At 37.5% G+C, this 26,365-nt stretch overlaps 7 protein-coding genes across 7 annotated transcripts; 5 read left to right on the top strand and 2 right to left on the bottom strand.

Annotated features, from left to right (window-relative positions):
* The first annotated feature begins 643 nt into the window (after window positions 1-643).
* LOC110420179 (laccase-17-like) lies at window positions 644-3,854 on the top strand. The gene is given in 7 exon segments (XM_021433392.1): window positions 644-848; window positions 1,417-1,568; window positions 1,666-1,910; window positions 1,998-2,083; window positions 2,085-2,127; window positions 2,239-3,204; window positions 3,494-3,854. Coding segments are annotated over 7 exon segments (1,752 nt in total). The 5' UTR covers window positions 644-719; the 3' UTR covers window positions 3,625-3,854.
* Window positions 3,855-4,578: 724 nt separating this feature from the next.
* On the top strand, window positions 4,579-8,320 carry LOC110420268 (DHHC-type zinc finger family protein). Its single transcript, XM_021433519.1, has 7 exons — window positions 4,579-5,015; window positions 6,285-6,377; window positions 6,456-6,557; window positions 6,799-6,876; window positions 6,953-7,051; window positions 7,169-7,264; window positions 7,640-8,320. Exons 1-7 carry the CDS (start codon window positions 4,743-4,745, stop codon window positions 7,751-7,753), a joined length of 855 nt encoding a protein of 284 aa, XP_021289194.1. The 5' UTR covers window positions 4,579-4,742; the 3' UTR covers window positions 7,754-8,320.
* A 680-nt stretch (window positions 8,321-9,000) lies between these two features.
* LOC110420461 (uncharacterized) lies at window positions 9,001-11,541 on the top strand. The gene is made up of 3 exons (XM_021433783.2): window positions 9,001-9,229; window positions 10,388-11,034; window positions 11,239-11,541. Exons 1-3 carry the CDS (start codon window positions 9,189-9,191, stop codon window positions 11,310-11,312), a joined length of 762 nt encoding a protein of 253 aa, XP_021289458.1. The 5' UTR covers window positions 9,001-9,188; the 3' UTR covers window positions 11,313-11,541.
* Window positions 11,542-12,724: 1,183 nt separating this feature from the next.
* LOC110420257 (laccase-17-like) lies at window positions 12,725-15,495 on the bottom strand. The gene is made up of 6 exons (XM_021433506.2): window positions 15,296-15,495; window positions 15,060-15,211; window positions 14,709-14,953; window positions 14,489-14,617; window positions 13,251-14,210; window positions 12,725-13,167 (listed from the first exon to the last, which is right to left on the bottom strand). Exons 1-6 carry the CDS (start codon window positions 15,410-15,412, stop codon window positions 13,037-13,039), a joined length of 1,734 nt encoding a protein of 577 aa, XP_021289181.1. The 5' UTR covers window positions 15,413-15,495; the 3' UTR covers window positions 12,725-13,036.
* A 2,722-nt stretch (window positions 15,496-18,217) lies between these two features.
* Window positions 18,218-18,818, bottom strand: LOC149526911 (cyclin-dependent kinase inhibitor). The gene has a single exon (XM_089784309.1). It carries the CDS (start codon window positions 18,633-18,635, stop codon window positions 18,438-18,440), a length of 198 nt encoding a protein of 65 aa, XP_089640435.1. The 5' UTR covers window positions 18,636-18,818; the 3' UTR covers window positions 18,218-18,437.
* A 3,242-nt stretch (window positions 18,819-22,060) lies between these two features.
* Window positions 22,061-24,301, top strand: WRKY49 (WRKY DNA-binding protein 49). The gene is made up of 3 exons (XM_021434303.1): window positions 22,061-22,684; window positions 22,777-22,923; window positions 23,686-24,301. The coding sequence occupies exons 1-3, from the start codon at window positions 22,434-22,436 to the stop codon at window positions 24,185-24,187; spliced, it is 900 nt and encodes a 299-aa protein (XP_021289978.1). The 5' UTR covers window positions 22,061-22,433; the 3' UTR covers window positions 24,188-24,301.
* A 575-nt stretch (window positions 24,302-24,876) lies between these two features.
* On the top strand, window positions 24,877-26,365 carry LOC110420905 (ATP-dependent zinc metalloprotease FTSH 10, mitochondrial-like). The gene is made up of 4 exons (XM_021434305.2): window positions 24,877-25,120; window positions 25,214-25,442; window positions 25,525-25,596; window positions 25,904-26,365. Exons 1-4 carry the CDS (start codon window positions 25,061-25,063, stop codon window positions 26,095-26,097), a joined length of 555 nt encoding a protein of 184 aa, XP_021289980.1. The 5' UTR covers window positions 24,877-25,060; the 3' UTR covers window positions 26,098-26,365.

A 26,365-nucleotide genomic window follows, 5' to 3' on the forward strand; every position in this document is an offset into this window, starting at 1 on the left:
CACCCATGCCCACATTACCCCCTTTCCTGATAAATGGATTATAAATCCTTTTCCACCCATTTTTTAACTATAAAATAATGTGGATTTTAATTAGTCCTACTCAAACCAAACAATTTTTCTTCATATAAATTTTTAAAAATTAATCATTACCCCACTTCAATGACATTTATATCCTCAAATAATTCAAGTCAAAGACCAAATAATTGAAAATGAATAAAAATGGTTCATTTCAATCCTTAATTAGAAATTTAGAATCATTCAATGGGTTTTCCAAGATTTTCTGATAAGGGAAAGAGCGGCTAATGAACGAAATGGACAATTTCTTGATTGACTGTAACATTAACCATTGTTTATATGTGTTCATCAAGCTCATGGGGTATTTTGGAACTATAAGATTAGGAATTTAAAGTTAAAATTAGATCTTCATTAGGAAAAAATTGTCTGTGTCTTGGAGATCACTCTAAAGGGATTCACCAGCAGCTAGTCGGACCAAATATGCAAGTTGCTGTTGAAGACACAACCTGTCTGCAGTGTAACAGGGATTATCTGAATCTTTAGTCACTTAATTAACAAACCAATCAGTCCTTCTCCCACTATATAAACTGCCTCACTTGTTCCTTTCTCTCCATCCGAACAAGTTTGATCCCACTTTGACTATCCTTATCATTTTTGATAGATCATCACAACAAAATATTACTAAAAGAACACAGAAAAGAGACATGGGTTCTGTTCTTCTTACATCATCAGCCCTTTTCAGGGCTTTGTTCCTAGCGTTATGTGCTGTCTGGCTACTACCTGATTTGGCAGTTGCAAAGCATGCAGGCATTACCAGGCACTACAAGTTCAATGTAAGTTTTAATTCCTCATTTCTTAGGCTCTTTTAGTGCCTTGTTTTTTTCCTTTTTCCTAAGCCTATGCTTCACATTAATAATATATAATGCTTAACTGTCCAAGGGATTTGTATCCTCAACTTGAATCCACGCATTTATTCACTGTTTTGCAGCAAAACTAAACAGAGCCTTCATTGCTTAAAAAAGAAAACGGAATCTTTCAAGCCCAAACAGAACTCCAAAGCAAGGATTTTAAGTTCAATAAACACGACACAGAGAAACTAAAAACAGAGTATGGAACAAATTCAACCTTAACTTGAAAATGAGGAAAAACACAGCTTACCGTAATTTTTTAATCAAATGTTCAAATTTAAACTCTGTCTTCGTTGCATATTTCTAGCTTTAATCTCTCCCCCGACAACACAAATGGCAAAGAAAACCAAAACAAACACACAGAGACAGAGACAGATACAGCGACACACACCTCCTAGAGAGAGAAGTCTTTTAGTACATTTTAAGCATGGCTATAGCTTAGGCTAACATTTCCACCCGTTTGTTCTTTCTTTTTCTTGCTAATCTTGTACAGATTAGGATGCAAAATGTGACTAGGTTGTGCCAAACAAAGAGCATTGTGACGGTCAATGGCCAGTTCCCAGGGCCTCGGATTATTGCTAGGGAAGGCGATCGCCTTCTCATCAAGGTGGTTAACCATGTTCAATACAATGTCACTCTTCATTGGTATGAGATTTCACTTCCTACTGCTTTCTCTCTTTCATTAATGGTTAGCATTTTATTTTAAAGTTGATCAAATGTTGGCTTTTCACCTGGGAACTAGGCATGGAATCCGACAGCTAAGGACTGGATGGGCTGATGGACCTGCCTACATCACACAGTGCCCAATTCAGACAGGAAAATCCTATGTATACAACTTCACCATCACTGGCCAAAGAGGAACCTTATTTTGGCATGCTCACATCTCTTGGCTCAGAGCTACTCTTTATGGACCTATTGTCATCCTCCCAAAACGACATGCCTCTTACCCATTTCCCCAACCATTCAAAGAAGTTCCCATCATTTTTGGTAATTGACACAACTTCTCACATCGGGCATTGGAAGAAGAATAATTTTGCATCTTGAATTAATTTTGAGTTTTGCCTGGAATTGCAGGAGAGTGGTGGAAAGCAGATACAGAAACTGTCATCAACCAGGCCATGGCAACTGGAGGGGCACCAAATATCTCAGATGCTTTCACCAATTAATGGTCTACCAGGTCCCTCTTACAACTGCTCAGCCAAAGGTACTACATTATATTCAATGTCACTGAAGCAAACCAATATTTTGTCAATTTCCATTGGAAAGGTTCAAATTCAGGAACACACTAATAACAAGAAAACTAAATTTTATGCAGAAACATTCAAGCTTAAGGTGAAGCCGGGTAAAACCTATCTTTTGCGTTTGATCAACGCTGCACTCAATGACGAGCTCTTTTTCAGAATTGCAAACCATACAGTCACTGTTGTAGAAGCCGATGCAGTCTATGTCAAACCTTTCAAAACAGATATTGTTCTTATCACTCCAGGGCAGACCACTAATGTCCTCCTCAAGACCAAATCCAAGGCCCCCAGCGCCAAATTTGCGCTGTCAGCCAGGCCTTATGCCACTGGCCTTGCCACTTTTGACAATACCACGACAATCGGAATTCTAGAGTATGAGAAATCTGCCTCTGCCTCAAACTCTAATAACAAGAAACTCCCGCTTCTAAAAGCAAAACTTCCACAGTTTAATGACTCCACCTATGCTATGAAATTCAACCAGAAACTTCGTAGCCTCGCTTCAACTAAATTCCCTGCTAAAGTCCCAAAAAATGTTGATAGACGCTTCTTCTTCACAGTCGGGCTAGGGATACTCCCATGCTCACAAAACCAAACTTGCCAAGGTCCCAACAACACTAGGCCAGCTGCTGCAGTTAACAATGTTTCATTTGTGCAACCAAATATTGCTCTTCTCCAGGCTCACTTCTTTAACCGATCGAAAGGAGTATACACCACCAATTTCCCTGCGAACCCACCGTCCAAGTTTAATTACACAGGCACACCACCTAAAAACATAATGTTGGACAGTGGCACCAAGGTCGTGGTGCTACCTTTTAACAGTAGCGTGGAGTTGGTGATGCAGGATACTAGCATCCTTGGTGCAGAAAGCCACCCCTTACATCTTCACGGGTTCAATTTCTTTGTGTTGGGTCAAGGTGTTGGCAACTTTGACCCCAAGAAGGACCCTGCCAAGTTCAATGTTGTAGACCCTGCAGAGAGGAACACGGTGGGTGTGCCATCTGGTGGATGGGTCGCCATTCGTTTCCTTGCAGACAATCCTGGTGAGTTACATAATTACCTTAACTTTGTATAATTTACTTATCATATATGCATATGGAAGGTTGTGATCAAATCCTGATTCCGTCAGAACTGTAAGGGAAAAGAGAAAAAGAAAAGCTAGTAACATAAGCAAGACATTTTCAAAATCAACCCAATTTGGCTAGCAACTTAGGAAATCATTTTACTTGGATATATCAAACAGAGTCATCGGTTTAGATAATATTCTTTCACTATTAATCAAATCAAATGTAGTTGTCCGTCTCTTTTGATTAACTCTTTGTGCATGAACAGGCGTTTGGTTTATGCACTGCCATCTGGAAGTACACACTAGCTGGGGCTTAAAGATGGCATGGGTTGTCAACGATGGAAAGGGTCGCAAACAGAAGCTACTACCTCCACCTGCTGATCTTCCTAAATGCTGAAATCCAATTGTTTCTCTTTTTTTCCTTTTTTTTTTAATATTACAATTTTACGGCCAGGAGAATAGTTGCTAGGTTCACAGCTTAAGCTTGGTTTGAGGTCTACTATTACTTGATTACCAGCACCAGAAAATGAACTGGTGCGGCTTTCTGTATAGGTTATCGTCAAGTTGAGTATTACCATAAGAACTACTGATATGTGGCAGAATCTTCATAAACAGATTTTCTACAAATACAATCTTTCTATTCGCTCTACTTTATCCGGATTCCACCTGGAATCTTATCCAAGTTTTGCACCTACATTGCTCACTTTGCTCCATTGAAAGAGATCCAGTTTATATCCTTGTGATCATTATCATATGGTTATGCTATATCATTATTATAACATTCATGACCAATTAACCATGTTTAAGACACTTCCATAAGAATGCATTAAAAACTTTAATAAAGATGATTTCCTTATATAAAAGTTCCAACATACCCTATGGATAGTGATGGTAAGAACTTAGAATCTTTTAATTTTCATGTCAACAAATGATATTTTGATTAATTATAATTAATTAATTATTAATCATAAAAGATTGTTTGATATAAAATAAAATTACAAGAATTTAATTGATTGTAATTAAAAAATAAGAATTTATTTAAATTTTTTTAAATAAATTAGAAGCTTTTTAAAATAGTATCCCTTTAATGATTTATAAAATTCAAGATCCTTAATATCAATATGTCATTACCTTACCATAACAAGCCTAGAAGGTTTGCCAACAACTCACCCATTTCTTAATTAACAAATTCCAAACGGGCCAAAAAATATAAAATCAAATTCTTTAGGGTAATCTGAAAAATACAGAAGAAAATGAGGGGCATTCGAGCTAAACACGACAAAAACTTCGACGACACCGCACCCTATAGATATAACAGTTGTTTCCCAACCGCGACCAACCTGCAAATTAAAAGCTCCACCTTTTTCCCGCAAACAAAACAAAATTAGAAAAAGAAAAGAAAAACCCAAAAAGGATCCACCTCGAAATTCACCAGCACAGGAGACGCCGTCGTTCTAAACGCCGGCGCCTCCGCATCCACCCCTCGTCTGAACGTTCAAGAAAAATACCTTAACCATGAAGCGAGGCTTCAGCTTTTCCATGCCCGTAACCGTCGTCATTTCGGCCATCGCTTTCATTTACTTTTGTACGGTCTTCATTTTCATAGACCGCTGGTTCGGTCTAATGACCTCTCCTGGTATCATGAACGCTGTCGTTTTCACTGGTGTTGCAGTCACGTGTGTGCTTAATTACGGCTTTGCAATCTTGACGGATGCGGGTCGGGTCCCGTCTTCTTTCATGCCTGACATCGAAGATTCCGAAGTTCCTATGCATGAGATCAAACGCAAGGTACAAAAGAAAAGAAAAATTAGCTGTTTTGGTATGTTCTTTAAGGTTCTTTATGTTTCATGTCTTAAACACGAGAATGCTGGATTGGATTTTTTTTTAGGTAATAATTTTGATGAAGATTTTATCTTTTCAATAAAAAATCATTAATTTTTGCAATCTTGATTTGTTAGAAATGGAGAGAACAATGTTGGGGTTGTTAAATTTTTTGTGATTATTGCATGCAAATGAGCTGATTATGGAGTTAGAACAGATTAGCAAATTTTGCATGTGGGAAAAAACAATGATCTTGGGGGGTTTTATTAGGTCTAGATTTGATGAAAGTTTTGGAATTGAGGAGAAATGAGATAGTTGTAATTACCCAAATGGCGGGTTGGTTATTTTTGTTATTTTTCTTAATATGTCAAAGATGCCAAATAAGGAGATGAGCAGAAGGCATTATCAAAAACATTCTAATCTATGATGAGTGGGTGGCCTTTATGAAATATCGAGTCTAACATAATTGGTTCATAAGTGTGGAAATGAAAGCAGAACAAATTACAGCTTTCAAGCTGCTTCTTTATTCAGTGGTTTGATTGGTGTATTCTGCATTGTAGAAAACCCTTAGACTAGCAGCAAGGTAAGAGTACCTCACTGCAGTTTGTCTGTACGTTTGATCTTTTGTCATAATGATCAATGTAATGTGTTATTTGACTGTTAATCACAACAGAGACCGGTATGTTGGCATTTGTATCATATGTGTTATGATGATGCTCTAGCTGTCATTGAGGACCTTCTAACTAACAGGATGTTTGCTGTCGTTATCAGGAGAACTATTGTCGTCTTGCGTCACTGTTATAGTGTCCTTCTTTGTCAAACGGAAACTTAAACGCATGAGTTGACGTAATTGTATGTCACATTCGATCTCTTATTGACTTTTACTTGGAATCAGAATATTGAAAGGAGTTGGTTTTTCCGGTTTTCTTGAATCTTGTCTTGTATTGGAAGACTGATTTTGAATTTTGTCGCTTGTTAAAGATTTGTGCAGAAGTTCTAAGTCAAAATAACCTCAATGAGACAAAAAATCCAATTGTAAGTGGAGCTAAAATCTGTGTTATTTAGGTGGACTCCTCAAGTTGGTGTACTTAAACCAGGGTAACATCATTAATAGATGTAGTCAATGAAATTCTATGGCATTTGGGGGGTTAATGCTTAATAGACTTCTTTATGTTTTTGTTGCATAACTGTTATTTTGGTCATCTATCTGTGACTTTTGTTTGGAATGTTTTGTAGGGAGGGGACTTGAGATATTGCCAAAAGTGTTCTCACTTTAAACCTCCTCGTGCACATCACTGTCGTGTTTGCAAGAGATGCGTTCTAAGAATGGTACTTGCCTAAGTTATCATTCATGCATGTCTCAAATGTCTCAATAATATGCTAAAAAGTGCTCCTCTTGATTATAAGGACCACCATTGCATTTGGATAAATAATTGTGTCGGCCATGCCAACTACAAGGTCTTCTTCGTCTTCGTTGTATACGCTGTAATTGCTTGCATCTATTCTCTGGTATGTTGTATCATAGTAACTTATTTACTCCCTTGTGATCTTGAAATTATCTTCATTTTTTGTTTATTTATGAAAGCTCTTTCTTATGGGTTAGTTATGCACTTCACTTGATTGCCTTGCACATAAGTTCCACTTCTTCCTTTGGATTGACCTGTGCCATAGTTTTACTGGGCACTCCGGCTGGTTCTGACGAGGGCATTTTTTTTTTCTCATTAATTTTTTCTATTCACTTAAATGTCAGGTTTTACTTGTTGGCAGCCTAACTAATGATTCCGAAAATGATGAGCAGCAAAGGGCAGACACTTTCAGGACTGCATATGTAATGTCTCTGGTTACCTACCTTCTGAGCTAGAACTTACCATATTAGTGCTATGCTTATGACTTGGCATTTTCAGGTTATTTGTGGACTGTTGCTAGTCCCCTTAAGTGTGGCTTTAAGTGTTCTCCTGGGATGGCATATCTACCTCATTTTGCAAAATAAGACCACAATCGAGGTAATGAGAATTATTTATACTGTTTTTTTCTTTTTCTTTTTTCTTCAAGTCTGGTTTCAAATTTAAAACTGTATTTTTTTTACTTATTTCCTTTCATTTTTGTTTAAAAATTGCCAGTACCACGAAGGGGTGAGAGCTATGTGGCTTGCAGAGAAAGGAGGGAATGTCTATAAGCACCCATATGATCTTGGTGCCTATGAAAATCTAACAACGGTAATAACCTGTAATGAAACTGCTCCTCTTCTTTTTCTACGCTGATTGATATAAGATGTTGCAAATGATTTTGGACTTTTATCTTGATGAATCTGAGCGGAGCTCACTTTTCTACTGTTTGCTTTAGATTGTAGTTTCTGGGTGTTCAAATATCCTCAATTTTATATAATTTAAAAAGTCTCTATATGTCAAGTTCTAACCTGCCTTCTATCATGACCTGATCATCTAGTAGGCCAGCTGACAACACTAGATTGAACATCTATAACTTTGTTCAATTTTTGCCTTGTTTCATTCTTGTTTTGTTTTTCAATTTTTGCAGAAGGCTAGGACCCATTTTTATCTCTTATTTCATTTGTTGCTGTCTGATTGTTTCAGGTGTTGGGTCCAAGTATCTTCTGCTGGATATGCCCCACATCGAGCCACATTGGTAACGGTCTCCGCTTTCGAACAGCCTACGATGGCAAATCTGCTGCGTCAATATCGGAATGAGGTTTCAATTATGTTTTTTGACATTGCGTTGGCAATAACAAAAGTTTGGGATGCTTGAGGGATTTGATTAATGCTTACCTCGTGATAAGATCTGGTAGTCCCTAGCATGTAAGCTGTCTCCTCGCAGTAGTCCAGGAAAGAGAAATTAGGAAAAACCATTCATCACTATCTGGCAACAGTAAGTCAGGATTGCTTTGGAAGCTGTTGCTGCAAGTAATTGATAATGGATGAGGATGTCAAAAGGTCCCTTGTCAATAACCAGGCAAAGCAATTAGAAATAGGATTGGTGGGGTTTTACTCTTCTTTTACCTCCTCCCCTTTTTTGAGTTTCCGGTTGTAGGGAGGGTCACAGCTAGGTTTTTTTTTTTTTTTTTAAATTTTTTACACCTTGTCCAGGAAGAGGGCATCAATGTAGGAGTGATCATGCAAATCAACAGATACAACTGTATCACTCATGTAAAAGAGCTGTACAATCCTTGTAACTCTAAACACAAACACAAGTTTTGATGACATTTCTGTTTCTCACAGTGTTCTTTTTGTTTTATCAATGGAATCAGCCTTCCCCTTCGGCTTCTATCTCTTTGCTCGTGTCCTGGTCAATGATTGAGATTTTAGCAGACAGACAGCTCATAAAAGAGGCATGCCAACCTTTTTCGAAATTTTATTTTGCTTGGTCTAGATATTCTTTCTGTCCCCCTTTTGACTTGACCCATTCTGTAAAACTTGACCATATCCGAAAAGAACTGGATTAACAAGTTTGTATATAAAAAATTTCAATTGATGTACAAATTTTTTTATGTGCAAATATAATGAAAGTTTATTCAATTTGAGCCATTTTTTTAAACTTTGACCATATCAAAATTCCTTCATTGTCAATTTGAATTTAAAATTAACTGAAGAAGTCAAAACTGTTTTAAAGGAATTTCAAGTATCAACTCTAAAAATAAAACCTATCCATAAGTTTTAGTAGTATGATTTTAATAGGAAGGGGGGTTAAATGTAGATTTACTAAAATGTAAAGTGATGAATGTAAATTTAAGAAAACGACAGGTAGATTTTGAAATTTACCTAGTTTTCACAATAATCATTTTACGTAAACAAGTACAGTAAATAAGAGTAATAATAACGAGAGTGGGGCCCTTCATGCACTGGCCTTTGCGCCACCTCCGAAAAACTCACGTGGCCTCAGCATGGTCCTTATCTCAGTTATCCACTCACGCCCTCTCTCAAAGCGTTGAAAACAAAGTGTCAATTATTGGTTCGTGCTTCTCACGCTCACCGACTGAGAATTGAGAATTTATTCAACTGTATGCGAAGTGCAAAGAAAGCGGATTTATTCTCGGATATCCACGAAGAAGGTAACTGGGTAGTCCGTAGTCTAGTTTCCTCATCGTCATCCTAAAGTTTCAGACTTTGCGCCGGTGTCTGTCCGGAAATGGAGGTAGATAGCCAGACCAACCCATCACAGATTAAGAGGTTTGGTTTCTGGGTCTTTAATTTCTTACCTTGTTTGATCTAGTTTTGTTTTAATGATTTGTAGTTCACTAATTTCATGTGCTAGTTAGTTAGTTAGTTACCTTTCTTCAAATAATGGAATCTCTTCTTTTCTGATGCCCAGCATGCTTTTGAACTTGTTTTTGTCTGCGAATCAGTTAACACCTTGACCAAACTGGGAATAATTTCGAGTTTTGAAGGAGGATTTTGTTTGCATGTGGGAGGCATGACTATGGGTGTTGGTTAGTAGTTTGATCCTTTGCTGGTGATTAATTCAGCCACCGCCATTTACCAGCTGGGCTTCTCTTTGTTGTAGGAGGTTTTACCGTTTTAGCTGATTAGCCTAGATTTCGACAAGTTATTCATTGTGCTTGATCATGAACTAGATGTTTTGTTCTGTTCATTATTTGGATCAAGTTCTTACCTTCTTCAAAACAAAAGAGAAAAAACCCAAGCACGGTGATGAACTCTGTCGCCTGCTATCTTCAGGTGTTAAGTCTTTTGTTAAAGAAATAACCTTTTCTTTGCCAATCTTCTCAAGGACCCTTAAAAACCGCATTTTTTAACCAAAGGACAGTATTGGAATTAACATAATTCTTCTTTAAGATTAAGGATGATGCCTATAATTCCTTGTCTTTCATTGCTTTTTGATAGTATGGAGGTGAACGTTGCACTGTGCTTCTCGATATAGATGACCCGGTCCCAAGCCCCTATCCCTTGCATCCGCCCCTTATTCTCAATGTTCGAATTTGAAGCCTTCAAGTTGGACATCTCAAGATCTAATCATTTGGTTGCCCCTTTGGGACAAAATACCAATTTTCATAGCAAAGAAAATTCTATTAATTCTTTGATGGTATCGTTTCTGCTTGTGTAGTTATCATTTAGAGGTTACACTAAATTTTAGGTACTGTAACTTGTCTCATTTTCAAACCTTAATGAGGCCAAAGAGAATTAATCGCTGAGGCATCTTGAATATTTTTCTATGTTATGAGTTTTGATCAGCAAATGAGAAAGAAAGTTGGCCTTCTACGTAGATTGCCTTTCCTTGTCTTTTTGTATACATCATTGTGGCATCTAGCCTCTTACTTGCAAAGTACCTCTCCATCTTTTCCTTATTCCCATTTCTATTTTCATATTCAGCTTGCTCAATGGGTCAATGAACATTGTTGACTTTAACAAGAAAAGAAAGTTAGAGGCTGAGCAGTTGGGCTTGCCTATATCAAAGCATCAATGTTGGAATCGGAGCTTACCATCAAAGCCTCCGACCTTTAGCAGCATCCAGGAAGTAGAGGGGTTTAGTCCATGCACTTTCAAAGGAAAGGGAGGGGCTGCTTATGATGTATCCGAAACTGGATCAGCAGAAGATAGCAATAGCTTTTCTGAAGACTCTGACTATGCAATGTCTGTGCATTATGAAGCTAAATTTGGAACAGAGGACACAAAGTATTTACTATATGGCAGAGCTTCCTCCTCATCTTCTGATTGGGGATCCAACTCCCAAGGTTCCCTTTATTCTTCAGATAGTACAGCAGTAGTTTCAAGCAGTGTTGAAAAAGAAGTACAATCTTCTCCTGGTGGGGAGCCTGAACCTGCTAATGTTGAACTAGCTGAGAATCTTGAGGAGTCCATTGTAGAGTATGGAAGTCATGTAGATTACATCTACTCAGGATACGGAAACTACCCCATAGAGGCATACCAAGATAAGGAAATTGAGGAAATTCTCAACACCAATGGGGCTAATCCAAATGTTTATGTTCTTTCATCTGGAAGATGGAGTGTCAACCAAGGTAATTCTTTTATGCTTTGAAAATACGTACACATTGATAGGAGATTTATGAGCATGCATGTGATGTAGGGGCATTTGGGGGGATGACAAAGTTTGCTATCCTTTAGTTAATCATGCACTGCATATACATGTGACTTTTGGAATGGTATTAAATTTGGTTTTCTCATATACTGAAAGGAGAAGTGTACTTTTTACTTTAATGCAGGGGCTTCACAAACTGCAAGGAAACCAACCATTGATCAAGAATTTGAGCAGTATTTTTCTACGCTTATGCTCTAGAGGAGAGTACTTCAATCTGAATGTCAAAGCTGTGTATATAATATTGTATATGGCTTGACATTAAAGTCAAAATGTAAAAATTGGATTGTTTTTTGTGGTTGTCTAAGTAACTATTTGCTAGAGATTTGAGGTGACTCTACCTTTGTCTCTCCCATCTTAAAGCCAACTTTAGTTCTGGTGTATATATTATTTATAGTAATAAAATGTTGGTTTCATGTAGCTATTATAATTACTCTTTTTTCTTTCTCATTCATCTTTCTATTGCTTTTACTCGTTGAATGTTCATGCTTCGTACTGTGGGATCCCAATTCCCACTAACTCAAAACATGAGGGGTGCTGCCTTCAAGTATGTTGGAGGTATACATCAGTTCTGCATTTTTTTTTTTTGACAGATAAAAAGTTAGGACCTTTACACCATAATTCTTCATGTTTTGTCAGCTTGTGTTTGGTTCATTGGTTTGTTCCATAAATATGTATAACTAGCATGTTTACGGATGAAGTTGATGGATTGTAAAGCTAGTTTTTCTGGACATATATTTGTATGCCTGATTGCAAGCTACTTTCATGCATGGGATTTGCCTGTTAAAATGGATAAATTATGTTGTGCACAGGCCAAATTTGATCACTCACCTTTATGTTTTGTTTGATGATGCATATCATGTTTACTTGCAGATGCTTTCGTTAGTTCAGTCTTGTTGCACATGCTTGGTTACTAGGTCCTCCTCAGATGTTATCAGCTGTAGTTTTCCTTGCTTTTGTCTTGAATCTGATCATTCAAATCAAAGTGGAGGTGCATAACTGACAAACCAAAATTTGATCCGTAAACTGTACACTCATCTTTCTCTTTTGGCTGAGTAAATTAAACTTCACCAGTTCATATACAAAGCTTATTTTATTAGTGGCTGAAATCTTCTCTTGCTGTCTTTCAATAACGTCATGATAATCAAAATTAATCTAGAGTTATGAACTATGTTGTTGAATTGTGTAGTTAAAAGACAACAATCTTGAAAGACAGCTTTTTGCTATCTCTTTTATGCTGCAAAACGTGGTGCTAAGGGTATTCTGATTTTAAGTTGATGCCCATCATAAAATATTCAACACACCTACTGCCCTGGACTTTATTCTTTTCATAGCTTGCTATCATGTCCAGTGATGAGTTTCATTTCTCACATTGCATGTTGTCCTAACTGCAGGATTGTTAGTAAGAAGATCCCACGTGATCAAACAGGACTACAGTTTGCACTCACACACCAGCATAAGATGATGCACTAGAGATAGAACCTGATCATCTGCAACATTTTTTTAACCATGGATGTCAAATTTAGGTGGAAGTAATTAGTTCAACTTTTGTTTGCAGCAAACTCTTAATGATAGCAGCAGGGAAAGTAATTGCGGGAGGAGGATAGTTGAACTTAATATTAAAATGAGAGAAACATATAAATTAAATGAAATAAATCCATCGGATGAGTACACCTCAGCTGCTGTTCATTCCCTCAACTAACCAACCATCCACCCATCCATCCGTCAATGACAAATGTTCAACATCAAAGGAAACGAAGAAACCATGCCCCCCTTTCCTTAGACACGCAACAAAATGAAATTGCATGAAAATCAAGTTACAATTTTTTAAGACTTCAGACGAATTCAGAAACACTCAAAATGGCACCGAAAAAGGAAAATTGGATAGCCCTCGGGCAGTCTGGAACAATAAAGATGACTCAGAATCAACACTGCGGAAGATCAGACGGTGGTGGCTGCAACTTCTGATTTGGTTGCGGCCCATCCAAGACTATCCATGCCATTTTCAGTCCCCAGCTTGTGTGGACTTCCAGGTGACAGTGCATGAACCACACCCCTGCTCCCATGTCAAACAAATTATGCAAGAAAATCATCGTTTTGGGCTTATTTGTTTAGGGAAAAAAGGAAACAGATTAGTACCTGGGTTGTCCGCTAAGAACCGAATGGCTAGCCAACCACCAGCAGGAACAGCAGCTGTATTCCTCTCCATGGGGTCGACAAGATTGAACTTGGCACGGTCCTTCTTTGGATCAAAGTTGCCAAAACCTTGTCCAACAACGAAGAAATTGAATCCATGAAGATGAAGTGGGTGACTCTCAGCACCGAGAATGCTGGTGTCCTGCAGCACCAGCTCTACACTCGTGTTAAATGGCAGCACCACCGTGCGTGTGCCATTCATCACATTTGTGTTATTTGGTGGTGTGCCAGTATAATTAAAAGGAATTAAGGGTTGTGTAGGAAAATCTGTAGTGTAAACTCCATTTTGTCCAAAGTAGTAAGCTTGGAGAATAGCCACAGATGGGAGTGCAAATGACATATTGTTAACTGAAGCAGCAAATTTGCTTGAATTGTTAGGTCCTTGGCAGGTTGTGTTTCGAGGGCAGGGGTTCGTCCCAAGTCCTACAGTGAAGAAAAATTTCTTGTCCACAGTTTTTGGTACGTTAGCAGGGAATTTAGCATTGGCCAAGCTACGGAATTTCCCCGTAAAGTTTGCAACAAATGCTGTGGCATTAATAGGAGGGAGGGTTGGTTGAAGTAAGGTAAGGTTTTTAGAGGATTTGTGATGTTTTGGATGTTCATATTCAAGAATTCCCACAGTGGTGGAGTTATCAAAGGTGCCTTGGCCAGTGAAGTAAGGTCTAGCAGCCATGAGGAAGGAGGCATTGGGGAATTCAGGCTTGGTTTTGAGGAGAACGTTTGTGGTTTGGCCTGGGGTGATGAGGAGCTTATCAGTTTCGAAAGGTTTGGTATATATGGCGTCTCCTTCAACCACCGTCACGGTGTGGTTGGCGATGCTGAAGAAAAGCTCATCGTTGAGTGCAGCGTTGATTAACCGGAGGAGATATGTCTTTCCTGGCTTCACCTTCAGCTTATATGTGTCTGTAACGCCCATACAGAAACAACAACGTTAAACTCAAACTTGCATGGATGGCTTAATCTACATTGGAAAATCGTCATGACACCAACTTAGCCTGCCTGTTTCAGGATGTTAACCTTGCTTTTTTAACAAAACCTGTGAACTTTACACTAACTGCAGTCTTCCTAACAACCTTTTTGACTAATCTTTTGAGGCTAACCACGTTGTCCCAAAAAGAACTAGAGTTAAACCAAACCTGTCCATTTCACAAAACTTGTTTATTCTTAGCATTAACTGATACCTTTAGAAGAACAGTTGTAGAGTGGCCCCGGAAGACCATTGATGGTATATGCATCAGAAACGTTAGGTCCAGCGCCTGTCTGGAGTGCTTGGCTGATTATAGCTTCGGGGTCTGTATTGAACCACTCTCCTGAAAATACCAAACTCATGCAGATACCAAGTTTTAGAATACCTAAAGCCATAAAGTTAACGCTTGTGGCTACGTTATGCCAATTTCTTACCAAACAGGATGGTGACTTCCTTGTGGGGTTTCACGAATGGGTAAGTTTCGTTGCGCTTTGGGAGGATGATGATCGGTCCATAGAGCGTTGCTCTCAACCAGGAGACGTGAGCATGCCATAAGAGAGTTCCTCTTTGTCCTGTGATTGTGAAGTTGTAGATGTATGACTGGTTTGTTTGTATGGGACACTGTGTTACGTAAGAAGGTCCATCCGCCCATCCAGTCGTAAGCTGTCTAATCCCATGCCTGTTTCCCATATAAAAATAAAAGCCAAATTAAAAAATAACCAAATTACTAAAAGTTTAACAGCACTATCCAATGCATCAACAGTAGTTGAAGTAAAGATTCATACCAGTGAATGGAAACATTGTTTGAAATATGGTTAACCACCTTAATGATCACTCTGTCACCTTCCCTTGCCACTAACGGAGGCCCTGGGAACTGTCGGTTCACACTCAGAATGGTCCTTGTGTGGCATAGTCTTGTAACATTGTGGTAGTCAATCTTAACCAACATTGAACAAGCAAGAGTAAGAACATCAGACTTAAAAAAACGAAGTTCAAAAAAGAGAAAAGTCCAATGGTGTACATTGAAAGTGTAGCGCCTCGTTTCGCCTGCCACATTCTCCAGCAATAACAGTACAACAAAGAAAGAAAACAGCATTGCCATGGAAGGAAATGAAGGAATTGAATGTGAGGTTGCCATTTCTTCCTTTCACCTTGGTGACTTGGTGAAGAAACAACTAGTTTTGAAGAGCAATAGCTAAGCTGGATGCAAGGCTACAAATGAGGAAGGTGTCATTATATAGGCAAATGATAATTGTTGATTAGGTACCAAGGTTTTCATTTTCATTGATGAGTTACACGCCCCACTGTTGAGATGGTGTCACCTTGTGTGATCCGCTTTGCTGTTGGTCGAGCTGAATTTTAGAGTGCTGATAAAGTAAGATTTTTCTCTAACAATTTTAAGTTAATTTTGATTACCAGAATGACTTTTGGTCTTTTGTAAGGACAATAACAGGTGGATTATACACATCAAAATCCACAGTTAAAGCCCACTTAGTTGTCCTTAATATGCAATTAAAGAAAAGTCAAATTACTACTATGTATGTACACAAGCAATTTATTCTGTAATCAACACTGCCCCTAGAAAGTCAAATATGAAACCTAACCTTCTAATCACCTATATGCCATATGTCAAATCCAGCAAGAAATCCTCCTGACTTATTATTACTAAAAAGGTGATAATATCATATACATCAAATTTTAAGAAAATTGTAAAGGAGGATTTTTTAATGTAATGTTAATTAGTTTTATATTAAATGCTTACAAAAACATTTTATTAAATGTTATTTTTTTTATAATTCATGTCACGTAATAAATCTGTAATCTTTATGCATAATGGGCAATATTAGTGTGTATTGAATTTGGTATAATGCAGTTCAATTATAGTATAAAAATCTTGGATCTATGCATTAGGGCAGGAGCCAGCTGGTGACGTATTGCTAACATTTTGGTTATAGTTCTAGTATATTTCTCAAAAGTATGACAATTTTTTACTCTCTGTCAATGGACATTCAGATGTACAAACCCAGAAAAGCTGCTTTTGTCACCCTTACAACAACAACCACTTGGCAGAAATATCAGGCAAACGTTTGCTTAAGCTAATGCAGGATAATCTGTACGTTCTTCAGCGCAGTTTCATTCTCACCCACTACTGATAAGATAGGGGTAGTTATACATGGACTTTTTCCTCTCTCCAGAGTAACCAATTATCAGAAATTCTTGGCAGGATGGGAAAATATCAGGGCAGGGGAGAGGAGAGGCAATTACAACGTTGCTTTGTCAGGGTACATGTATGCAGTCCCTGGGTAATTTTCAGGAGTTGTTTTTGTTTTGGCAATTAATGGTCTTTAATTAGCTTGCATAAGAACCAAACTGACTTCTAGAAACACAAAAAGGGGTTTCTGATGGAAATTTCAAACATGGATTAAGAGGGGGCCATGGCTTATTGGAGAGCCAGGTTTGTTGCAGGGATGTGCTACTTGTTACCGTATTCTCAAGGTACTTCCTACTTCCCTTGTTTCTGAATCTTTAAGAGCCTTGATCAATTGGACCTCCACTCAACTATTTTGGCTTTGAAACTAAGGAATAAAATTGTCACCATATTATTATTAAATGATTTCCATATCAAGTAAACATTAATGTCATATTGCTAAACATCAGTTTCTCGTTCATCCTTTGTCATTCTTCCACAAAAGCAATGCTGAGATACATTGCCTCGTTGGGTCAGCCAAGCCAGCAAATGGTTATAGAACAGTAGAATAGTCCCACTTCTTTCCCTTTTTGTTCATGTTCAATCCTTTTCTTCATATGCTGCAACCGCAAGCTTTGAACGAAACAAAGAAAGCTTGGAAACTACAAAAACATTGACAAACGTGTGTTGAAAACCAGAGGTTGAATCAAAGCAAAAAGACTAGAGATAAGACATCGGTTATGTTGGTTTAGTTGGCGAAGCTCCTTTGTTGCCAACTAGTCCGGAGAGAACGATGTGCCATCCGATCTAATGCTACCCCCTGAAAACGACTGATATCTGCCTCCTTGAATAAGGGGTCAGATTCCTGATAGAACCATCCATGGTTTCAGGTACGATTTACATAAGGTAGTCTAGCAAAGTGAAAATCAAGGGTCGTGATCAAACAAGCTCAAGTGCTTCAATTGCTTGCCCCGTGAACAAAATTGATTGGTCAAACAGTCAAACCTATAAATCTTCGAAATTACTGGTTAAAAATTTGGGAGATTTTTACTGGCCAGACCTGCAGACATAGCCTGGCTCAGGAAATAGAGGAAAGATACCATCTTTATCTCTCTCTTTCAGTACAATGATTAGTATAATTACAGATTAAGCTGCAAAATTATCATTAATCTTCCCCAAGACTATTGTTTTAAGGTGGGGTTGCAACCTCAAATCTTGAAAAGCAGACATGTTCTGCCATTGGCCCATCAACATTGAAGCAAAACCATGTTTTTCATTGAACAGTTCATCAGAGATTTCAAATTCAGAGAGGAAGACAAATTGTTATCAGAAATTTAAACTCTACAGAGCTCTTTGTTTGGGATTTCATTGGATTACCCAAAGTTTATATTCACTTATCTCTGACAGGATTCACATTTCCCAAATTCCAGCTTTGCCAGCTATTGTCTAAAGCGGGAAAATCCCTGCCCTGACACCAACCCAAGATTCCCCCTATCCAAACGATATTGAAATAACCAAAAAATCATAGCCCCCAAAGGCCAAACATTCATGGGAGTAATTGGAAGATGAACATCTCCAAAAATTACATCTTTTTGAGATAAAATTTCCAGCAATTTTACCTTGAAATTGGCTACAATTATCAGCAGAATTAGCATCACCCATCGATAATACTAACAATTAAAAGTGATGGACAAATATTTTGATATCAATGTTAAACAAAGAAAGTTTCTTTTCATGTTAAAAAGGTGCATTAACTCATTAGGAAACTTTGGCATTCATGCTGATATTATTCATAACCTTCGAACAACAGGAAACACAATAGCGAAGAAAATAAAAATAATACAAATAAATCAATTTCTTCTACATTACGAATTTGGAAGAAAATAGAAACTAATATTACAACTCCTAAATCATATATTTACGATTAAAATCTTTTTTTTTTTTGAAAAAATAATAAGGCGAAGTCTTTGAACCACTAAGCACAAGCTTCGCGCCTAGGCTGCAAAGTGAAGAGAGAATCAAGATCAGGCGGCTGGAAGTAACCGTTCTTCGGAGGCTCCCTCTTCGCTCCGCCTGGTGATTTCTTCCTCGGCGGCGGCGGACAATGAAACGCCTCCGGAATTCGATGCTTCGGCGTCGTACAGCCTTCGTCTATCGAACTAGATCTCTCCATTTCTCCCGAAAACCTTCTCGAAAAGCTGAAATCCGGAAGACTTGTGACGATTTAAATAAGAAAAATTTTGAATTCCGTTTTAAATTTTTGAAAATTTGAAAAATTGGTGGGAGAGGAAAAGCAAAATGGGAAATGATCGTGGAATCGTGTGTGCTGTTTTTTGTTTGAAGGGGGAGGGGAAGGGGATCGTCCAACGCTGTTGAAATAGAAAAGACTGGGTGCATTTTCTGATCGTGCGGTGGGGACGGGTGACAGCTAAGCAGGAGCCCTTTGGGTCGACGTGGCGGACTATGAGTGGTTCAATTAATCTACGTGTGGTAGATGTGGCCCACGTCGAATCCGCCTTACATTGGTTTGTGGGGTCCTTTTTTTGAAATAGCGCGGCGCCCCCGACTCGGGTCGGTGTTTGCGCGGGAAAATCGGCTGCTTTAAATCTTGACCGCCCGTTTTTGGGCTTTTGTTTTTTTTTTTCCAGGTTTTTGCCTTTTTTAAATAGGATACATGGTCAGGATTTGAGTCGGTGGCCGTCAATTGGTGGACTGTCTCTGGCCTGGAACGCTGTCAATGGGTCCACCGGTGGCTAATTAAATATTAAGGTAAACCTTGGGCCGACGTTCATGGGCTAGAGATCGAAGTAATATTTGGGTTGGAGCAGAGTGTGGAATTAGTAGACCAAGACAGCCCATTTAAGCTAGCAAAGGTTTGAACTATTTTGGTATGGAAAAGCCTTGGGCCTAACTTCTTGAACATGAAACCGGAGTAAAGCCCAATCGAGGATTAAGAAAAAAGAAATTTAAGACTAAAGTTTCACAAAATTTTCATTTTAATTAATTTATTGAACTTTAGTTTGTCCCGACTATGTTATTAAAGCTTACTAACAATATCAAATATGATCATCCTAACAGATTTTATCCAATCAAGCAACGGAAAAATGACGTGGTCGTCATATAAACTACAACATTAATCAAAATAAAATAATTAAACTTTAGGATTTTAAGTTTTGTTTTATTTGGAAATCAAAATTATATATATAAGGAATGAAAACGGAGAAAGAAAAGGAAATAGAAAAAAAATGAATTGGGTTTTGATTGATTTGACCATAAAATACGTGACAATTACTATTTTTTCGTCACTTAATTGGATGGAATCTATCAGAATGAGGAGATCTAATATAGATGGCAAATTTTAGTGATCAATTTGAGACAAATTAAAGTTTAATGACCAAAATGAGAATTCTGTGAAAGTTTATCACCCATCATGTAATTTTCTCTACAAAGATTAATAATGAGTTTTGAAGATTTAAAATTTTAAAAATCAAAACTAATCGAGAAGAATTATGTATAAGACAGTAAACAAACATTTAGAGTTGGATTATAACTTGATATTTATAAATCAAAACCAATGAAAAACATCAAGACTTAACTTTATTTTTGTCTTTAACATTTAAATTAATAAAAAATATAAATAATGATAGAACACGTGTTTAGAAAAACACCATCTTGATAACATATCTATTTAACTTTTAATCAGATCAAACTAATTACTACACTTAATTTATAACTAAACAATAAACAAATCAAATTATCAAACACATTTGCAACTCTTTGGTTAGGGTCATACATAACTTTGAATTAAGAATGGACCCGGTTTTTGTTTTGCGCCAACATGGTTTTGTTGGCGATTGAACACGGGTTCGGTCACGGAGGGAGGGGGACAGGTCAAACTGCTCCATCTCATCCGATCACGTGAAATTTTGACCACGACGAGTGGGTTGCCACAAGGTCAAGGACCCCCGACCACACACGTGTCGCTGAAATCACAGGCGGTGTGGTCCCACATCATATAGGGTTGACTTATGAGAAAACGTCCTCACATATTTGGTGCCTTGTTTTCAGATAAACCTGCGCCCACCTTTGGCTTTGGCCACTAACCGACGCACCTCCTTTGGCTCTCTGCGCCAGCCAGGCAGCAGACGGAAGCAGCTAAACCTAAGCCCACTCTGCCAGTCAAAACCATTTTTGTCTTCAACGATTGCCCTTTGGGTTTTCTAGGATTCACAAAGTCAAAGCCGAATAGCTACAAAACTTCCCTCACTATGAAGCAACTGCTCGGAAACCTTCTCGTGTTGAAGACAAACTTTGTTGCTGGTTTGGTTTTTTGATAGGTTTTTGCTATGAAAATGGAAACAGAGGAGATGGCTCCCCACATTAAAAGGATTAGATTTTGATTGTCTGCTTCTGCTGAATGCCTATCAGAGCTCTCTGCACATGGCATTATTGCTACAGCTTTGACAATCTTGGATGATCATCTTCAGTGATGATCTTGGTACGTATAATTTTTGGGATTGGTTTGACCTTATCAAGTGTAATATTTAGTCACCTTCTCATTGTTAATTAAAATTTTTGTTTTCTGGGATAAAACACTTATCATTATCATACAATATGAATCACAAGTATCAATAAATAAATTAATAATTATTTTAATATTATTAAATAGATATATTTTTTAAATTTTATATCAGATAAATAAAAAATTTTAAAAAATTTATAAACGTAAGTGTTACATATTTTATATCAAATTTTTAGATAAATATTTAAGTTAAAATAAATTGATAATAAAAATTAGTATTTACTTACCACAATTCTCCTAAAGCCACCTAATTATCACAATCTAGTTAAGTAATGGTTGATTCTCAACTGCCTAAAGGTTACAATGATACAAAGGATATAATTAAACTTGTGCTTAATTAATTAATTAATTAATTGTGAAGGTATATGTTTATTCGTTCTTTAGTGGTTGACTCCTGCTTTGGTTGAAGCTGGGGTGGGTCAAGCGTCCGGTGGCTTTGGTCCACCTTAGATGCATCTATCCCAATCAAAACAACGTAAGAAGACAAAACCGGCACTAAATGAAAATACAGAGAATCCGGCAAAGCTTAGAGACAAGCAGCTTAAAATATTGACAGGGCCATCCATGGCAGCTAAACCGGTTTGAACATGCCAAAACCTTTGTAGTTTCTTCCTCTTTACGCCTTTGTCGCATTTTACATGCTAATGGTGATTAATTTACAGCTAAATCAAATACTATAGTTAAAGCTAATTATGAAGAGCAAAACATAACCGATTGTTGAAGCAGTGAGAAAAAAATTGATTTCACGTCTGTTAATTTAAAAGTATTTTGAACATATATATATATATATAAGGTGAGTTTTTTTTTATTATTAATTTTTAAATTCAATGTTTATTTTAAAATTTTAATATAATATTAAAATAAATGATTTTTTTATAATTTTTTTCCGTAATTCTTGTCACGTAATAAGTACAAATTCTTTATTTACGAGGAGAGTATTGAACTAGTAAAATGAAAAGATCCTGATACTGCCAAATACCAATTACCAATTACCTTCTGCATGCAAGGAGCCCATTAAGAAAATAATGAGGGGGGGTGACCCAGGGGTACAGTTAACCAAAAATGTAACAACTACAGGGCAGGAAATCCTTATAGCAAAGTCAACATATAATTGTACACCTCTTATCAACTTATCTTCACAAACAGAAGCCTAGCATCTCTTAATTTAAAGTCAAGAGGGCTCATCAGATATAAAAACTATAACGTCACAAACTTCCTTCAGTTCATCTGCTCCACTCTCTCAATTATTCTTTCCTATAAATTTTTGTTCTTGCTTGCTAGTAATTCCAGTAACTTATTCGGCTGCTTCTTCTTCCTGTTGTGACAGCTAAGTTTAGTTCGTCTTGGTTTAATGCAAGGCTTAAGTTAGTTGTCTGAAAGAGTGCTGTAATGGAGATTGGTCAGGAGGACGCTTGGTTTGATGGCTCCGAAGATGAACTTGTGAGAGAGCTTCTTGATGATGAGACTCCATTCTTTGTCCTACCTCAAGAGCCTGTTCAGCCCATATCAAAAACGTCAGAAGAAGAAGCTACTAAACGACTCCTCTCCACCGTCTATTCAGGGCCAAGGATTGAAGATATTGAGAATGCTTTATCAGTGCCAACCTGGAAGGATCAATCGCAAACACAAGAGCAAACCAGGTTTAATCAACTTGGATTCCCTTGGGTTTTTCTGTTGCGTTTTAAGTGATAGTTTTATTTGGTATTAAATGAAATGAAAAATCTTTTTGCAGACTCAATTCAATTCTGGATAGAGGTTTGAGTAAGATAGAGAATAAGTATACTCTGAAGATAAAATGCTGTGGCAATGGCATGGCAGATGATGGATATAAATGGAGGAAATATGGACAAAAATCGATCAAAAACAGCCCAAATCCAAGGTACCTATCTTTCCAGCTGGCTCTCTGATCTTTTTCTTATCTGTCAGTCATCACCTTCCTTGTATTTCTCTTTGGAGAATCTATAGGAAAGTCCAAATCCTCAATAAAACCGTATACTCGACTGAACGTATATCAGCTCTTTTCCCTTCTTCTTAGTGGTACTTCTTTGCAAAACCGTCTCACCTCATCAAACCATGTTCAATTCTGCTTATTGAATGTGCAAACATTTCTTGTTCAAGCATCTGAACGTGTTCAGTTTCCCAAATTGAAGTAATTTCTTCAATGACAGGAAAGCTCTAAAAAAGTTTCCATGGTGGGAAGTTTATCTGCTGCATACTGTTCATACAGATTCTTAATTAGTATTGTCATGCATTGTAGATACTATCTAATTTATGGCCTCTCTTTCCTTGCCTCCCACAAAGTAAACAAGATGCATGAGAGGCGGATAAAAGAAAGTACTCAAAAAAATTTTTGCGATGTATATAAATTTCTACAAGCTTCCACTTCACCTCACCTCCTGACAGGGATGGATAAATGGAAAGATGAAGCACATGACAAGCATCATACGATAATATCCCCCTTCGACAAGTCTTCGAATTGGATTTGACAATGCCATCAGTTTCTTTGGGACCTATGCTTAATGAACTTTGCACATAAAGCCCATGTCCTAGTCCTTTCACCATAATTATCCCCATCCAGATCACGAATACTTACTAGTATTAATCAGTATGTGATTTTGTCCTTGTATTTGGCATGAAACAGGAGCTATTACAAGTGCACGAACCCAAGATGCAGCGCAAAGAAGCAAGTGGAGAGGTCGAGAGATGACCCAGACACACTCATCATCACCTACGAAGGGCTTCACCTACACTTCCCCTACCCATATTTCTCACTCGACCCGCCTCCCCAAGATGATTCACTAACCAAGAAGCCCAAGATGGCCATTTCAGAAGCTGTATCGCAGGCTTTTGGAGCTTCGCAAACTACGGAAACCCAAGCAGCAAATATCAACTGTGAGCCACTGCCAAGCTCGTTCGAGGGCTGCCCTCAAGGAATAGCTTTGGAAGGATTTAGCCAACAAGGGTTGCTTGAAGATGTGGTGCCGTGGATGATAAGGAATCCATCACACAACAATATCTCCTCCAACTCTTCTTCATGCTCGTCTTCCCACTCACGTTCTCCTCCCGCTTCACCTTCTTCTGTGTCTTGGACTCCTAATTATAAAACCCTTTTTGATATAAGCATAAACTCTAGCATTAGGTGAATGTCCTTAGTGGGAAGAAAACCCAATTAAACTATATATAGTAGTCTCCATCAATGTTAATTATATTCTGCTCTTGTAATATCAAATTAACTATTTTAGAATCTAATTTTTGTCTTTTTTACCCTCAATCTTCTTACTCCTAATCAAGGTTGATTTGCATTCTAAAACCATTTTAAAGTCAATTAACATTTTTGAATAATTATGTTTAAATTGAGAATATATTTTGATAATTTTACTACAGCCTAACTCCTTATGAGAATGAGATACACATGGTGCTAATTATGAAAAAAAATTTTAACAAAATGCTAATCGGAAACAAAAATTAAAAATGTAAGAGATATAAATAAAGTTTATATATCATTTTTTTTAATTTGAGAAACGGCAGTTTGAGTCCATAAAAATGAACCGGTTTAGAATTGATCCAGGTAGAAGGGAAAAGGCCTAGAAAAGCCCAGAATTTGACCCAATAAAGAACCCAAATTCCTTTCAGGGGCCCATTTAATCCAATAGTAGAATTTTGTTTTGCTGTGGATCCCACGAATGATTTTGTGGATAATCCTCCTGCCACGAGCCGAAACGGAACTCCACTTTGGAATGACAAAAACAACCTTCCCAAATACCCCAGCAACAGCGTACTCAATAAGGGTAAAATTGTGATTTTGGTCAGCAAAGTAGGCCGTTCCCCAGTTCTCCAACTCTGCTAACCAAAGAATCCGATCATTTTTCGTTTGTTTTGAGCTGATCCCTGGCACAAGATCAAATCAAATTTAAAATATTTTTATTTTCTCATCAACCAAACAGACCCCAGAAACTCATCGCTTGAGAGTTACCTATTCTGAATCGATTCATGTTACCGCTTTTAATACTATTATAATGATTTTCTCCAGAATCGGTTGCACTGTCTCCCGCTCTTCTCGCTCCACTTTCCGAACAGTAATCATAATTTCCTTCTCAATTTTTTATTTTATTTTTAATAGTCTCCATTTGTTTTTGGTTGAAAATGATTTGAATGTTTGTGTTTTGCAGAATGTAACATCGAGGAATCTGTTGTCGAATGAATCGTATGTCTCCACGCCTGTTGGAAATGCGTGCATTTCACGCGTCAATCAAGGGTTAGGGATTGTAAGGGGTTATTTTGCACCAGCTGGAACTGGGAAGCACCTTGTTTCGAATACCCGATTGTCGAATTTGGATTCGATTCTCGCAAACCCTAGGATTAGGCGGTTGTTCTCCAGTGAAGGATCAAAGAAAAGCAGTGAGTTAAAAATCGTCGCTGTTTTATGATTATTATTTAAATTTATACTTTTTTTGTTGATTTTTTAATGGAACTATTGTAGAATATGAAAATTACTACCCCAAAAATAAGAAGGAAATTCCTAAAGCGAATGAACAGAAATCTCAATCCAAAGGTACGCCATTTACTGGAAATTTTTTAAATTTTGATTTGGGAAAGATAATATACCAATGTTGGCGATTATTTAGAACTTTGGAAGTAGGGAAACTGATTTTTTCAATTTAGTTACAATGCTGACATTGGTGAAAGCTGGCAAGAAATTGGTGGTTTTTTTTTTTTAAATGCCTGTGAATTATTAATTTTTCATATGTTCATGAGATCACCAATTGGAATATGCTGAGTGTTGACTAAAGTGAAGGTTTCATGGGAATGTGTTGACTAATTTATGTTCTTATGATATTTTTATTAATGTGATTCTCCAGAGGATTCAGGTGCTGGTGATCCTGGAAATTCCCAGAACATTGCAAAGTTGATGCAGAATGCGATCACTCCTTTGTTGTTGTTTGGGATTTTGTACACGTCAATTTTTTCAGGTCCTCATGAGCAGAAGCAGGTAAGCGGCTTTCCCCCTTTCTTAAGAAGCCACCATCTAGATAACTTCTCCATTGCGTGCTAAGAAATGAGCTATCACCCCTTTATTGGCCTTGCTATGAGGTTACTAAACATGAAGTTAGATTACTTAGAATATTGAGGAATCTAGTTTACTGGCTTTGTGGAATTGTTCCTTCCCCTCTAACAAAACTATAAACCTTCATCGTTCTTGTTCCGGTTGGTCTTAATGCAACATTTTGGACTTAGCATGACCCCTTTATGTATATCTTATTCAAGCATGAGATTCTAATGCCAATGAGAAAACCAAATTTCAAGTAAACAAAGTGCAAAAA

This window comes from Theobroma umbraticum, unplaced genomic scaffold (assembly GCF_002168275.2).
Source record: "Theobroma umbraticum cultivar Fairchild unplaced genomic scaffold, ASM216827v3 scaffold_86.0, whole genome shotgun sequence".
Lineage (NCBI taxonomy): Eukaryota > Viridiplantae > Streptophyta > Magnoliopsida > Malvales > Malvaceae > Theobroma > Theobroma umbraticum.

What these genes read in the sequence shown, in the direction of transcription:
- LOC110420268 (XM_021433519.1), top strand. Translation starts at nt 4,743, where the DNA reads ATGAAGCGAGGCTTCAGCTTTTCCATGCCCGTAACCGTCGTCATTTCG. An exon ending in TTGCTTGCATCTATTCTCTG is followed by an intron (nt 6,558 to 6,798) that starts GTATGTTGTATC and finishes CTTAAATGTCAG; the next exon opens with GTTTTACTTGTTGGCAGCCT. An exon ending in CCTATGAAAATCTAACAACG is followed by an intron (nt 7,265 to 7,639) that starts GTAATAACCTGT and finishes TGATTGTTTCAG; the next exon opens with GTGTTGGGTCCAAGTATCTT.
- LOC110420461 (XM_021433783.2), top strand. Translation starts at nt 9,189, where the DNA reads ATGGAGGTAGATAGCCAGACCAACCCATCACAGATTAAGAG. An exon ending in AACCCATCACAGATTAAGAG is followed by an intron (nt 9,230 to 10,387) that starts GTTTGGTTTCTG and finishes TTTCATATTCAG; the next exon opens with CTTGCTCAATGGGTCAATGA. An exon ending in AAGATGGAGTGTCAACCAAG is followed by an intron (nt 11,035 to 11,238) that starts GTAATTCTTTTA and finishes ACTTTAATGCAG; the next exon opens with GGGCTTCACAAACTGCAAGG.
- LOC110420257 (XM_021433506.2), bottom strand. Translation starts at nt 15,412, where the DNA reads ATGGCAACCTCACATTCAATTCCTTCATTTCCTTCCATGGCAATGCTG. An exon ending in CGAGGCGCTACACTTTCAAT is followed by an intron (nt 15,212 to 15,295) that starts GTACACCATTGG and finishes ATGTTGGTTAAG; the next exon opens with ATTGACTACCACAATGTTAC. An exon ending in GTTCTTAGCGGACAACCCAG is followed by an intron (nt 13,168 to 13,250) that starts GTACTAATCTGT and finishes ACATGGGAGCAG; the next exon opens with GGGTGTGGTTCATGCACTGT.
- LOC149526911 (XM_089784309.1), bottom strand. Translation starts at nt 18,635, where the DNA reads ATGGAGAGATCTAGTTCGATAGACGAAGGCTGTACGACGCCGAAGCAT.
- WRKY49 (XM_021434303.1), top strand. Translation starts at nt 22,434, where the DNA reads ATGGAGATTGGTCAGGAGGACGCTTGGTTTGATGGCTCCGAAGATGAA. An exon ending in CAAACACAAGAGCAAACCAG is followed by an intron (nt 22,685 to 22,776) that starts GTTTAATCAACT and finishes ATCTTTTTGCAG; the next exon opens with ACTCAATTCAATTCTGGATA. An exon ending in AAAAACAGCCCAAATCCAAG is followed by an intron (nt 22,924 to 23,685) that starts GTACCTATCTTT and finishes GGCATGAAACAG; the next exon opens with GAGCTATTACAAGTGCACGA.
- LOC110420905 (XM_021434305.2), top strand. Translation starts at nt 25,061, where the DNA reads ATGATTTTCTCCAGAATCGGTTGCACTGTCTCCCGCTCTTCTCGCTCC. An exon ending in CTCGCTCCACTTTCCGAACA is followed by an intron (nt 25,121 to 25,213) that starts GTAATCATAATT and finishes TGTGTTTTGCAG; the next exon opens with AATGTAACATCGAGGAATCT. An exon ending in ACAGAAATCTCAATCCAAAG is followed by an intron (nt 25,597 to 25,903) that starts GTACGCCATTTA and finishes GTGATTCTCCAG; the next exon opens with AGGATTCAGGTGCTGGTGAT.